The sequence below is a fragment of the Engraulis encrasicolus genome, chromosome 2, assembly GCF_034702125.1.
Source record: "Engraulis encrasicolus isolate BLACKSEA-1 chromosome 2, IST_EnEncr_1.0, whole genome shotgun sequence".
Taxonomy (NCBI): Eukaryota; Metazoa; Chordata; class Actinopteri; order Clupeiformes; family Engraulidae; genus Engraulis; species Engraulis encrasicolus.
In genome coordinates this window covers 3,782,466-3,796,539 of record NC_085858.1, presented here as the reverse complement: position 1 = coordinate 3,796,539, position 14,074 = coordinate 3,782,466, and the positions used below count along the sequence as shown (strand labels likewise).

Genomic DNA, 14,074 nt, shown 5'->3' with positions numbered 1-14,074 from the left:
TGCCCTTTCCGATGGCGTGGGCTTTCCAACTTAGTTGCGCCAGGACTTAAAACATTTCAGAAGACAACTGACAGCTACGCTCACACTACTCTGACAGTCCGTTCTCCTCCTCAGCCCTTGTCGCTATTTAGTTCCACAACACTCCTGTTATTGAAACTCTTCGATCAGGTCCTCGCAGCTTAAAAAGTCAGCCTGTTAGAGCAAGGTGTGTCGGTGTCTGCGAATGCTAATAGTAACAGTAGGCCTAATAGTGACGTTAAAAGTGGTGAAGCGAAAGCGACAGGAGCAGGGGAGAGTTGCCTGTCAAAATAGTGTGAGCGCACAGGAGCTCTGAAATGCTTTCTGTCCTGGCGCGCGCAACAGCAGCACGGAGTGGCTGCTGCTTCGGAACGCTCACGGTGGGGTGGGGTCATGACGGGAGTGTTTATGGGTAATGTAGGAAATCTCGCCGTATCGTTGTCATACAAGCAGCCGTTTACCGTTCACAATTTACTGTAGGCTACTCGGGCGCTACTAGCCAAATGGGCGGGTAGGTATTTTTTTCCACCGGCCAAAATTAATTTTCACCCGTGTTTGGCGGGTTGGCGTGTGTTAATTTAGAGCCCTGAATGTAATGTAATATAATATGACCACTGTACTCACACAGACAGCTGACTCTGCACACTGACAGGTTGGGTGGCATGGGGCAATTAGCTGTATTTCAAATCACTATAGGTATTACTATATTAACAATTTATTACTGTACTCACACAGACAGTTGGCTCTGGGCGCTCTCTGACAGGTTGCGTGGCATGGGGTCGTTGGCGGCGCGTATGGAGGCGTTGGGTCCGGCCAGCATGCGATAGAGTGCGTTGTCCAATAGCGTGAGGGCCGTGGCCGGCGTGTGGTAGCCCTGGTTGTTGAAGTACGCCGTTGCCTCCACGAAGGCGCTCGTCCTACCGCGGAAGGACACGCCCACCACACAGTGCTCGTTAAACGCCCCGCCCTCCTCCTCTGCGTTATGAAGCACGTACTCCGAGAAGTCTGTGGACGAACAGTAACAGACATATTCTGAAGCACGTACTCAGAGAAGTCTGTGGAAGAACACTAACAGCCAAATTCTGAAGCACGTACTCCGAGAAGTCTGTGGAGGAACAGTAACAGACATGTTCTGAAGCACGTACTCCGAGAAGTCTGTGGACAAAGAATAACCCCGCAAACACACCAGAAGAGACCTAAGCTACGAAGACTCTCTGAAAATCTGTTCATAGCAAGAGCGACGCAAGTGATAGAAGCGACAGAGTATGATGGTTAAAAGCAGAATGCAAGCATTCTGACATTCCAATTGCCGAACTACAACACAGCTAATTAACATAACATTTGCTGAAGTTCAACTACAAACTGTCGATCAAATTGCCTCGTCACCCAAATTTCTTTTGTCACTTTTGTAGAAAACTCCTCCATACAAAATCACTTCTGGTGAAAGAGTCACTCTAGTCGCTTCTGGTGTATTCGTGTCATAACAGACACATTCTGAGAAATGTACCCAAAGGCCACACACCAAGATGGTTAGAAGGGAATAGGACAGGGAAAATGAGAGTGAAAATGAGTGAGTACTCTATGCGTCACTGATGTGTCACCAGCTGAGGCTGTACACATACACCAGTAGATGGCAGCATTCCTTCGCTTTCTCCTCCCGTTCCTCTTTAGTAGTGAGACATGCAGAGGCAGACATACTGGGGTTGTACACATGAAGACTACATTTGAACATGGGAACAGGAAAAGGGGGGTTAAGATTGACCAGTAGATGGCAGCATTTCCAGCAAGATATTTCCCTCTTTGGTTTTGATCAGTGAGGTATGCAGAGGGGACATCCTGACTTAAAAATGTTTAAGTCTACTGTCGCATATTACTTGTAGCCGGTTTACTGAACCAGCTGACCCCAATTATCATAGCATCTCTTCAGATCGGGTGGATAGATTGGGCTAATTGGCGAACTCAAGAGCACAGGAAAGAGGAACACATGTGGAACACATGGAAGACACATGACTTGACAGTTGGACAGTTTGGCAGTTTGCCCCCCTCCAATGCTGATGTGTCATGCTAACACCCATTCATGAGTCTGTATGTATTACAGGGCTGGGAAACCTTTTTTCGGTCGAGGGGCCACTTGAAATTCTATAAAGTCCTCCAAGGGCCGTGGTATGAACACAAACCAGGATTTCACCCTGCACTTTGAGCCACCTTTACAACGGACTCAACCAATAGGTCCTCTGAAAATATAACTTAATTGTATTGCAAATGTTCTAAGATTTCTTTACTAAACATTTAATGTGAAACTGCATAACAACAAAATGATATGGGAGTTCAGATAAGATAGGTTCCCCACCCCTGTATAAGAATGAGGACTTGTGTTCAGCATGGGAAGTCCATGGATACATCTAGGGGCAGCTGTGGCATAGTGGTTAGGGAAGTGGTCTTCAGATCAAGAGGGTTACATGTTTGAATCCCACCCTACCCTCTCCCTACACCTCCAGCCATAGCAGAAGTGCCCTTGAGCAAGACATCTAACGCCACATTACTCCAGGCGCTGTAACCAACACCCCTGTTCAATTCATCAATTGGCTTCAGAAGTTGCTCATATGATAGCTACTACAACCCTCCCGAATGAAGTTTTATGTGCAGAAGTTTCACTGCTCGGAAAGTTGGCTGCTGTAGGCCAGTGTGAGGATGTGTGTGAGAGTGTGTGTACCATCCTAACCTGTGACGTTATTAAGGGTGGCTCTCTGCTCTGCCAGTTGGCTGCTGTAGGCCTGTGCCAGGGCGTGTGTGTGTGTGTGTGTGTGTGTGTGTGTGTGTGTGTGTGTGTGTGTGTGTGTGTGTGTGTGTGTATGTGTGTGTACCATCCTAACCTGTGATGTTATTAAGGGTGGCGCTCTGCTCTGCCAGTTGGTTGCTGTAGGCCTGTGCCAGGGCGTGTGCCAGGGCTCCCGCGTTGCTATCCACGGCGACGGGGACGTGCGTGCGGCCGTAGCGCTCCAGCGTGAGGTTCAGCTGTGGCGTGTCGTGGCGTCCGGGCAGCGTGCGGGCCACCACCAGCGCCAGCACCGTGAAGGCGATCGGAACCAAGAATTGGGCCACCATCACCTTCCAGTTCCTCATGGAGAACAGCGCCCGCTTCAGGAACATGGCGTAGAACTGCTGCATGTAGAGACGGGCCTATGGAGAGACGAGAGAGAGAGAGAGAGAGAGAGAGAGAGAGAGAGAGAGAGAGAGAGAGAGAGAGAGAGGGAGAGAGAGAGAGAGAGAGAGAGAGAGAGAGAGAGAGAGAGAGAGAGAGAGAGAGAGAGGGAGAGAGAGTGTAAGTGTGTGTGTGTGTCCCCTCCTACCCTGGTGTTGAGCTTGATATTAGAGCAGTCCTCTGATATGAGCATTCCGCCATGTGTGTGCATGTGTGTGTGCGTCGTCACAACATGGCGGCAGGCGCAAACGCTTGGGCACACTAGACGCGCTGACACCTGTCGTAACTGCCGGCGAAAATGCAGGGAAATTTAAACAACAGAGTTGTGTGCTGACTCCTACTCCGGTGTTTAGCTTTACCAGTCCCCTGATATGAACGTTCTGGTGTGTGTGTGTGTGTGTGTGTGTGTGTGTGTGTGTATGTGTATGTGTATGTGTATGTGTATGTGTGTGTGTGTGTGTGTGTGTGTGTGTGTGTTGCTTCCTACCCCGGTGTTGAGCTTGATATTGGAGCAGTCCTCCGAGATGAGTGTTCCGCTGTCGGTGAAGTCTGTGACGTCTGTGAGTCCGCTGATGCTGCTGGTGTCGTCCATGGTCCAGTCATGTGACCTGCGCTCGTGCTGGTACTGCAGAGCCGGCAGCTGGATGGCCTGGATGTCCAGACTGGAGTCCACCAGTTTACCCACTCTGATCATGTAAACACACACACACAATTTAACACTCTGTGTTATCAACTGTATTTGTGTAAGCTGGTAAGCAGACACACGCATACTGACAACTTCACACACTGTTGGCTGCCCTACATCCTCTGCAGAAGTCTTGTCAACTCCTTGTCAACTCTACATGATCAACCTTCCATTTTAACATTTTTAATTTCCTTTGAATCTAATTATGTAATGTTTCTATAATGTTATTTAATGTGCCTTAAGCTTTCGGTCCTTATTTTCTTTATTCCTTTACTTTTATTAAATGTATTTATTTTTGTATTTATTGCGAAGCACATTGAACTGCATCCGTGTATGAAATGAGCTATATAATTAACATCTCTTGCCTTGCAGCCCCCTCCCCAGAGTCTAGTTTGGAGTGTCATCAACCTCCTCGTCATTGGGTACTACAGTTTATGCTCAGCATCAAGTGCTGGTACAAATGCCACTCTATGCAACTCTAATTCCGGTCTTTCAAGTGTCTATAGCAGTGTTTCTCAACCTTTTTTTAGGCGAGGCACCCTTTCAATTCATGACAAATTTCAAGGCACCCCAAACCAACAAGCCGTAACATGGCATCGCATCCGATACCACACAAGCTTAGAAAAGTAACACATTTGCAGGCGTCACACGACCTACGTTCGAAGTTGCAGCTGACTGGGGCGACCTATGTTTACTTTATTGTGCGTGAATGGCAGATTAAAGATTCCACTGACTAGCATTAACTTATCAATTTAGACAATTATGTATTATATTACATAATTTATTTATCAGCCACGTTTCTGCGGCACCCCTGAGGGGGGCCCGCGGCACCCCAGGGTGCCCCGGCACCCCTGTTGAGAAACACTGGTCTATAGTTCAAACTATGACAAATGTGATTTACCGAGAGACAAAGGAACATAGCTGAAGTCAAATGAATTGAAATGAAAAGGGCATGCGTGGCAAACCGAGTTAAAACCCACATGGGGCATCACATGTCTTTAACTCACTTAGCCATGCCCTACTAAACTAAAGGGCCTTCATATGCATTTCTAGCCCAAACAGAGCGCCTGTGTGATGCTGTGTGATCCTTTTGGATACTCAGACGACACGTGTATTTAGAAGGAATGTCTTTGAGCACTCCCACCACAGTTACATAAAAGACAGTCTTCACCAATACATCTGCTACGTGTCTGCATGTGTGCGTGTGTGTGTGAGTGCGTGCGCGTGCGTGTGCGCGCGCACGCGCGCGCGCGTGTGTGTCTGTGTGCGCGCGTGTGCATGCAGTGTGGTGTGATCAGAGATGAAATCACTGCAACTTTTACTCTTAATGTAAATCTATCCACAGCTGCTAGTCAATGTGCTCACAGTAGTGTTTTTTATCGGTCTCTTTTGCTAGTGTTTTATGTGATTTTTGGGTTTGGAATAAAGGGGTTATCATCATCAGAGGAAGATCTCCTCCATGCATATGAGACAGGTGTGGTGTGTTGTTGGGTTATTGAGTTGAGAATAAAGGTTCAGAATCCAACGCCTGCACTGTTGTGTTGTCTTTATGTGCTTGTGATTGTGTCTCCACCCCGGTTTGTGCCGTTTTGTAAATGTGTTTATGTGCCGGGGTGTTGCCTTACGCCTCAATATTGTAATCTAGGTTAAGTGGTATTCTGTCCTGGTCTTTGGTAAGATGGTGCGGCCCAGAGACGCAGCAGCAAGGAATACAGTGTATTCCAAACACAATTTTGTTTCCCTTTTTCTGGCAATGGCAATAAAACTCTTGAATCTTGAATCAATCATCACCTGAGGAAGACCTCCTCCATGTATATGAGACAGGCGTGGTGTTCGGTTACTGGCAGGGCTCTAAATTGACACCAGTCAACCGGCCAGATGCTGGTGAAATTTCAATATGGCTGGTCGAAAAGACCAACTCACTAACCACTTTGACCCATTGGTGAGTGTGTGTTTGGCTAGTGAGATTAACATCTACAAGTCATTTTGGCAGGTGATAAAAAAAGTGACCTCAGAGCCCTGGTTATTGGGCTGAGAATAAAGGGTTATCACCTCAGCAAGACCTCCTCCATGCATATGAGTCGGTTATACTATATATCATAAAGGGTTATTACAATAAACTATAATATAATAATTATTACCTGAGGAAGACCTCCTCCATGCATATGACTTGGTTATAGTATATATAATAAGGGGTTATTATAATATAATAATTTATCACCTGAGGAAAACCTCCTCCATGGTGGTGACTGAGGCTCCGTAGCTGGCGATGCCCAGCTCATCACGGTTCATCTCCAGCTCCGCAAACAGAAGCTCAAAGCTGCACAGCAAGAAATACAACATGCAAACAGGAGTCAATAAATCATTGTCAATAAAATAACACGACACTAACATGGATGGACAAGTGAGAAATCAAACATGTGTAGATTTTACAAGTCTGTGTATGTGTGTGTGTGTGTGTACCGGCTGCAGGTCTCCTTGGGTAGTATGTATGAGAGTTCTGTGTGTGTGTGTGTGTGTATGTATGTGTGTGTGTGTGTGTGTGTGTGTGTGTGTGTGTGTGTGTGTGTGTACCGACTGCTGCTCTCCTTGGGCAGTATGTATGAGAGTTCTGTGTGTGTGTGTGTATGTATGTATGTGTGTGTGTGTGTGTGTGTGTGTGTGTGTGTGTGAGTGTGTGTGTGTGTGTGTGTGTGTGTGTGTATGTGTGTGTGTGTACCGGCTGCTGCTCTCCTTGGGCAGTATGTATGAGAGTTCTGTGTGTGTGTGTGTGTGTGTGTGTGTGTGTGTGTGTGTGTGTACCGGCTGCTGCTCTCCTTGGGCAGTATGTATGAGAGTTCTGTGTGTGTGTGTGTGTGTGTGTGTGTGTGTGTGTGTGTGTGTGTGTGTGTGTGTACCGGCTGCTGCTCTCCTTGGGCAGTATGTATGAGAGTTCTGTGTGTGTGTGTGTGTGTATGTGTATGTGTGTGTGTGTGTGTGTGTGTGTGTGGGTGTGTGTGTGTGTGTGTGTGTGTGTGTGTGTGTGTACCGGCTGCTGCTCTCCTTGGGCAGTATGTATGAGAGTTCTGTGTGTGTGTGTGTGTGTGTGTGTGTGTGTGTGTGTGTGTGTGTGTGTGTGTGTGTGTGTGTGTGTGTGTGTGTGTGTGTGTGTGTACCGGCTGCTGCTCTCCTTGGGCAGTATGTATGAGAGTTCGGCTCCTGCGCTACTCTCCAGTGTGGCGTTGGGAACGTACAGGTGGACCAGACGAGTGATCTCTGACACATTACACAGAGCATCCTTCACGATCACCATGTGATAGCCAGCACCTGCAGACATCAACACACACACACAGTAAGAGTGGTGATCCACAACACTGTCCACTATGACATCAGGACAACTGCACACACGCACACGCACCTCATCTCATCCCCACATCCGCAGCCTTGCAGTTCTCCTGATGCTATAATCAGTCCCTCCAGTTTTTCGCGATTCAGCGATCGCGTGGATTCATGCAAATTCAATGATATTCCGCATAATTTCACGATGCCGCGTAATTCCTGTAAAGCCGCATTTTTCCCGCAAAATTTCAACATTCTGTGGAGTTTATTGATTTATATTTTAGTCAAAAAAATAAAAATGTGACTACAATACCACCGGAGACGAAAACCAATACGAAGCATTTTTGTTAATATGTCACTGAAACATTGAAAAAGAATTGCCTGCTATTTCGGAAGTCGCGACCCTCATCTCAGCTGTTCCGCGTCTCTCCTCCCCTCCCTCCCCTCGGTGCTGCACACTCATGACCTTTTTGAACAGCAGTAGCCTACTTTTCAGTGCAATCCTGGGTGGAAAAAGTATTGTTGCCCATTTATCCATGACGAAGAAGTGTATGCAGTCATGAAATAGTGGCGGTACTGTCGCACAGTAGGCCTAGCAAACATCTTACGTTAGGCATACATTGCGGAACTTCTCCACTCTCCCCTGTCGCTTTCATGAGCATGCTACCCGACGGTAGTTGTCTGATCTTTTTTCAATGTTCGCTAATGTTTGTAATTTAAGGGTCTATGTCTATGCGTAGGCACAAGCCTTCTGATAACAATCACTGTAGTGCCGATCGCAAAGGTTTCGGAAGTGTGGAGTTTTGCAACTTGTTTCAGTCAAGGACACCGAGATAGGAAGTGAACGGCCCTTCCACGCTTTCACTGTGTTATTGCAATAAAGTCTTGCGAATCCATGCAACCATGCACACAACCATGTCAACGAGAGCGTGTATGCCATCACAACTTTGCATCAAATAATATGCAACAGCTTGCAATACGAGCACGAGAGAGAGAGAGAGAGAGAGAGAGAGAGAGAGAGAGAGACGCGTCTTCCAACAGGTGACATTGTAACGCTTGCATACAGCCTGGCTACTGTACCCCGCGACGCTCTTCATTAGGCCTAATGGTAGGCTATATAAGTATTTTTTCATAACGCGCTGTCCCGTTTTCCCCCGAAGTCGTTCTAAAATATCGACAGAGATTTATGAGTGTCGCGGCCATGATTTTTTTTTACACATTGGACGCACTGGCTAATAAGACGCTCTGACAGCTTTTGACAATATTTTATTATTCTATTATATAGGAAGTGTGTTTCTGAATCTCTCTCTCTTTTGTCTTAAGCCTGCTTAGACTGATTGTGGTTTTCAGTTACCAAAAAAACCCAGAAAGGGATGCAAAATCTTTGCAAAAAATGAGAAAATGCCGCAAAATCTTTGCAAAAAATGAGAAAATGCCGCCACAAAATCAGGCATTTTGACCGCAAAAATCACAAAATCCCAGTGCAAAATCCTGGAGGGACTGTAAAGTGCGCGCACACACACACACACACACACACACACACAGACGTGCACACACACGCACACACACATATAGACGTGCACACACACGCACACCTCCTCCTCCTCCTCACCGTATTTGTTCTTGAGGAAGAGCGGTGATCCGCAGCACTGCAGTTCCCCGGATGCCATGATGGCGATGCGGTCTGCGAGGAGGTCTGCCTCGTCCATGAAGTGCGTGGTGAGCAGGATGGTGCGGCCCCTCTTCTCCCCCTGAAGCAGGTCCCAGGTGGCCCGCCGAGCACACGGGTCCATGCCCGACGTCGGCTCATCCAGCATCACCACCTGGCACACAGGTACAGGATGTGGACGGGTACAATATATAGATATGGACTTAGAGAAACGCCACCTGTCCTACAGATATATAGAGAAACACCACCTGTCCTACAGATATATAGAGAAACGCCACCTGTCGTACAGATATATAGAGAAACACCACCTGTCGTACAGATATATAGCGAAACACCACCTGTCCTACAGATATAGGCCCAATTCGAAACGGGAGGCAGTGACTCGATGACTCTCCTCCTACATAAACAGGCCACTGATCAGATAGGTGAAGTTTGCTGATGAGGCAGCCGTTACGAACTGCACTAACGAGTGCACTGCCTTGCGCATTTGATGTTACGGCGATTCTATGGCGGGAGTTACGTTCATCACGTTAGCGCTTACCTTACGCATTCTATTTGAACGGTGAATGATCGTCAGACGGCAGAATCGTAAAGTAGGCTATAAATAGATCTAGCGACATCATATTTAGATACTACAATGTTGATTTATCCATTCGATTTTCAATATCTACATACATAAGTGTCAGAATGAAGAGTATGATAAGGTAGTAGCCATGTTTGTTTTTCAGGTTTCCGGTTGAGAGAGAGGTGGCGCACAGCATGTTTGGTACCAAGGCAGCAATGTCAGCATCTGATGCTGCCTTCAAATATCCCCGTTACGCCCACAAATGCAGTCAATTGCCGAGGGAGAAAATAACGCAATTTTCAGTTTCGATCCACACTTCATGACTCAATGTCCAGTTAGCTCACTGGAAGGACAGCTGCCTTCCCTTTTTCGAATTGGGCCATATAGCGAAACACCACCTGTCGTACAGATATATAGAGAAACATAACCTGTCGTACAGACATATAGAGAAACACCACCTGTCGTACAGACAGAAAAAGAATGGACAATATTGCGCACAAGGGCCCATGTCTGAGGTAGGCTCATCCAGCATTACCTATCGAACAGTACAGTACAGTATATAGAATATATTGTATATAGTCGCCTGTTAATAACCTTGAAGTCTCCGGCTACTGACCTTGGAGTCTCCGATGAGTGCGATGCCGATGGAGAGCTTCCTCTTCATGCCTCCAGACAGCGTCTTGGAGCGGCTATCGCGCTTCTTCTCCAGGTCCAGAACGCTGATGATGCGGTCCACCTCATCTGGAATATGGTGCTGGGGATAGCCCTTCAACTGGGGGAGAGAGAGAGAGAGAGAGAGAGAGAGAGAGAGAGAGAGAGATAGAACGTGACAGAGAGACAAAGACAGACAAAGAGGGGGGTGGGGGCAAATAGCATTAAAATTTTGTTGCATCTGTTGTAATTGTCTTCCTTTTATGTTGTACTATTTTTTGTATAAGAGCAGGTGTGTGTGCGCGCGAGTGTGTGTGTGTGTGCGCGCGAGTGTGTGTGTGTGTGTGTCCCCTACCTGTGCATAGAAGAGCAGGTGTTCCCTGACGGTGAGGTTGTCGAAGAGGACGTCGTGCTGGGGGCAGAGTCCCAGGCTGCGGCGAATAAGAGCCATGTCCTGGCAGATGTCATAGCCGTTAATATAGGCACGGCCACTGGTGGGGGGGAACAGGCCTGTACACAGGAAGACAACACATCACAATACATTACTGTAAGCAAGGCAAGACCTACACACAACACCACATCACACAGCACAATGCATTATACATTCATGTAGGCACAGCCATTGAGTAAGGGCAAGAGGCCTGCGCAAAACACCACATACAGCTACATTAACACACATCGCTACTAGTTACTCGCTTCTAGCTCACTCGCTTGTTTGCCACTCCCTTTCCCACAGCCACTGCAAAAGCGAGAAGTAAACTGTCATTCCAATTGGCTACTTGCTTACTACTACTCGGCTACTTTAACTTACTCAAAGTTAAAATATCTGTCCAGGCCTCACTTTACTGGAACACTAACATTCAACTGACTTGTCTTGCTGAGCGAATAACTAGTAGTGAAATGTATCAATGTAGCTTAATCCAAGTAGTTTAGTTTAGAGGAAAATATAATATAAAATATAATACAAAAATATAATATCAGTCTCAATAATTTTTTTGCAATAGTTGATTTCAATCAGCTTATAAACAGTGTTGAATATATCGAGAAATGAGGAAATACTTGTGTCTTTTTTTCATGTTCTCATGCACTGACTGCAGCATCTGATGCAGACATGCGTGCTACGCACCTGTGAGCATGGACAGAGTGGTGGTCTTGCCGGCTCCATTGTGGCCCAGTAAAACCGTAATCTGTCCTTCAAACATGTTCAAGGTCAGGTCTCTCACTGCCTCCTTTGTCTTGTTGCCCAGTCTGAAGACCTGGGGGAACCAAACATGCGTTACTCCGTCTGTGCAATTTAGTGTATTTGCACATCAACTGTTGTTCATCATGTGTGCATGTGTGTGTGTCTGTGAGTAAAGGTGTAAATCACAGCCTCCATGATAATACAATACGATACCGATTTCTTAAGGCAGCGATTCAATTATTTTCGATATTTAGGAATGCCCTACGATACAATACGATTAGTTTCGATTCGATTTTTTTCCCCCAATTACTTTTCCACTTCTATTATGTTATGGAGCTAGGGCATTGGGCAGAGGCCAGTGATTCTATTATTTTTGATGCATAAGAATGCACCACGATACGATACAATACAATTTGACGTCAGCCGTAGGAATGATACATATAGATTATTACTTACAGCCCTATCTGTGAGTCTCATAAGCATACTTGACAAGTTGAGACAAGATGAGTATTTATTGTAAGGAGAAATTTGTTGTGTGCTATTAAACGTAAAATATGTAGACGTAATAGAGAAGAAACATGCAAAACACAGAGACCAACTCTCATCCATCTAAAAACCTACAGTGCCAGGACCACCCCCATCTACCCATGAGAAGGAGAGAGTGTATGGGTGTGCACAGTATGGGTGCGTTCCAATATGCGACTTTGCGTCCTCCACTTGTGCTTGTGGCCTCGTACCAAAAAGTAATAAGTCGTGATGACATCACTGACAACAGCGTTATATTTCAATATCTCGCAAAAGCTCAATTATAAAGTCATTTTCTCATTTTCAAACAGGATGGTAAGTGAAGAATAGTCCCCCACAAATTGTTTTGGCTAGGCTGACAGCGGGGAAACTGAATTGTTTTTTTCCAGGAGGAGGGGCATTGGCAAAACATGATGCCACAAGCCCAAGTGGAGGACGCAAGGTTGCATATTGGAATGCCCCCTAGGTCTTGTCTGGCATACCTTGTTGAGGTGTTTGATCTTGACGCCTGAGACCAGTCCTGAGGGCTCTTCCTCGATGTACTCCCCCTTCAGGGCCTTCTCCGCATCCTCCTCTTCCTCCTTCTCCTTCACCAGCGCCACACGCGGGGTGCTGCCCCAGTACGACGGCTACACACACAGACAAGAAGCACAGGACACGTCATCACAGCTGTCAAAGCCCCAGCAGGGGAACTAGTCCTCCCAATACACCAGGCTTGTACGAAATTCCGAATTGAATGAATTTGAATTCAAAGTAATGCCATAATACGAACACTAGGTGGTGTATTACCTTGAATTTCTTTGAATTTAAGCTACACCACCCATTGAGAGTACATAGAACACCACCACCTAGTGTTCATATTATGGCATTACTTTGAATTCAAATTCATTCAATTCGGAATTTCGTACAAGCCTGCAATACACTATTCTGCAGCCCCACCAAAGATTTTCTAGTGAAGAAGTTCTGCCTTTTCACATTACCTTTGGTTGATGATTTTATCCAAAACAACTTGGTTATTTACAGGGTACTGGTTACAGTGCCTGGAGCAATGTGTGGTTGGGTGCCTTGCTCAAGGGCACTTCAGCCATGGATGAAGGTGTAGGGGGAGGTAAGGGTGAGATTCGAACCTGCAACCTTCTGATCGTAAAGGTGCACTATTTAGCATGGTGGCCAGAGGAGGTACTGTATTGCAACTATACTATACTGTACCAGGGAAGAGGGACTCTGTACACCCCACATGGCCTCCACATAATATTTCACAAAATTACAATATCATACAGATATTATAATGCATGATATGTTGAACTCACCAGTAGGAAGTAGTACCAGGGCAGAGGGACCCCGTACTCCCCGGGGAAGACGGCCTCCACGTAGCAGGCCACCATGCCGTACAGCAGCGCATCCAGCAGCAGCAGACCCAGCACCTGACATGTGGACAACAAGCAGCACAACATTGAGATGGATTTTATAGACATCTCATATATTCATTACTGTTATGAAAGCTAAAGCACCTGCTCCATGGACAAGAAGCATTAACCCTTTGAGGAGTACCATCACAAATATGTGATTAGAATTTTCGCGCAAATCTCATTATGATGTCATAATGTCTTTGCGAGATTTTTAACACAGACGTCTATAAGAGCTGTAGAGTCTTCCAGTAAAATTCTAGAAGAACCTCTAGAAATTCCGTACTCCTCAAAGGGTTAAAACATTCAGTATTGTTTATGTATATTTACTTATGTTGGTTGTTGTTGTATGTTTATTTATTTAATGCATGTCTATTTATTTATATTGTGTATTTGTATTTATTTCCGCTGTGAAGACAACAGCCCCAGCACCTGCGCCACGGAGAGGAATTCATTAAAAGGGAACTTCTTATTTACTAATGATTTATTTCCGTATTTCTTTAAGCACCTGTGCCATGGAGAAGTCATCGTCCACAGTCACCGCATCAAACAGGTTGCTCCACTGCACCCCCGTGCCTGTGGTGATACAGGTAGACATATGAGAATGGAAGCATGCGCATAACCATAAACACACAAACACACTCACAGAACAAATCTATGGCTTCAAGTTTAATTTACATTTTTTACATTAATACATTACACTTAACCGACGCTTTTATCCAAAGCGACTAAGAATTCTTTTTTTTAAGTGCAGCGTATTGGTTACAGTCCCTGGATCTATGCGAGGTTAGGTGTCTTGCTCAAGGGCACTTCAGTCATGGATAGAGGTAAAGGAGGGTAAGGGTGGGATTC

At 46.0% G+C, this 14,074-nt stretch overlaps 1 protein-coding gene across 1 annotated transcript in view; it reads right to left on the bottom strand.

Moving 5' to 3' along the window:
• The window catches only part of abca3b (ATP-binding cassette, sub-family A (ABC1), member 3b), a 49,266-nt gene that overhangs the window by 11,821 nt on the left and 23,371 nt on the right, over positions 1-14,074 (bottom strand). The window contains exons 10-21 of the mRNA XM_063219945.1: positions 13,731-13,798; positions 13,127-13,240; positions 12,299-12,445; positions 11,235-11,364; positions 10,464-10,618; positions 10,074-10,229; positions 8,836-9,046; positions 7,061-7,211; positions 6,127-6,225; positions 3,708-3,906; positions 2,892-3,198; positions 750-1,023 (exon numbers count right to left, since the gene is read on the bottom strand). Of these exons, the coding sequence (XP_063076015.1) occupies positions 750-1,023; positions 2,892-3,198; positions 3,708-3,906; positions 6,127-6,225; positions 7,061-7,211; positions 8,836-9,046; positions 10,074-10,229; positions 10,464-10,618; positions 11,235-11,364; positions 12,299-12,445; positions 13,127-13,240; positions 13,731-13,798 (2,011 nt within the window). The remainder of the gene's footprint in view (positions 1-749; positions 1,024-2,891; positions 3,199-3,707; positions 3,907-6,126; positions 6,226-7,060; positions 7,212-8,835; positions 9,047-10,073; positions 10,230-10,463; positions 10,619-11,234; positions 11,365-12,298; positions 12,446-13,126; positions 13,241-13,730; positions 13,799-14,074) is intronic.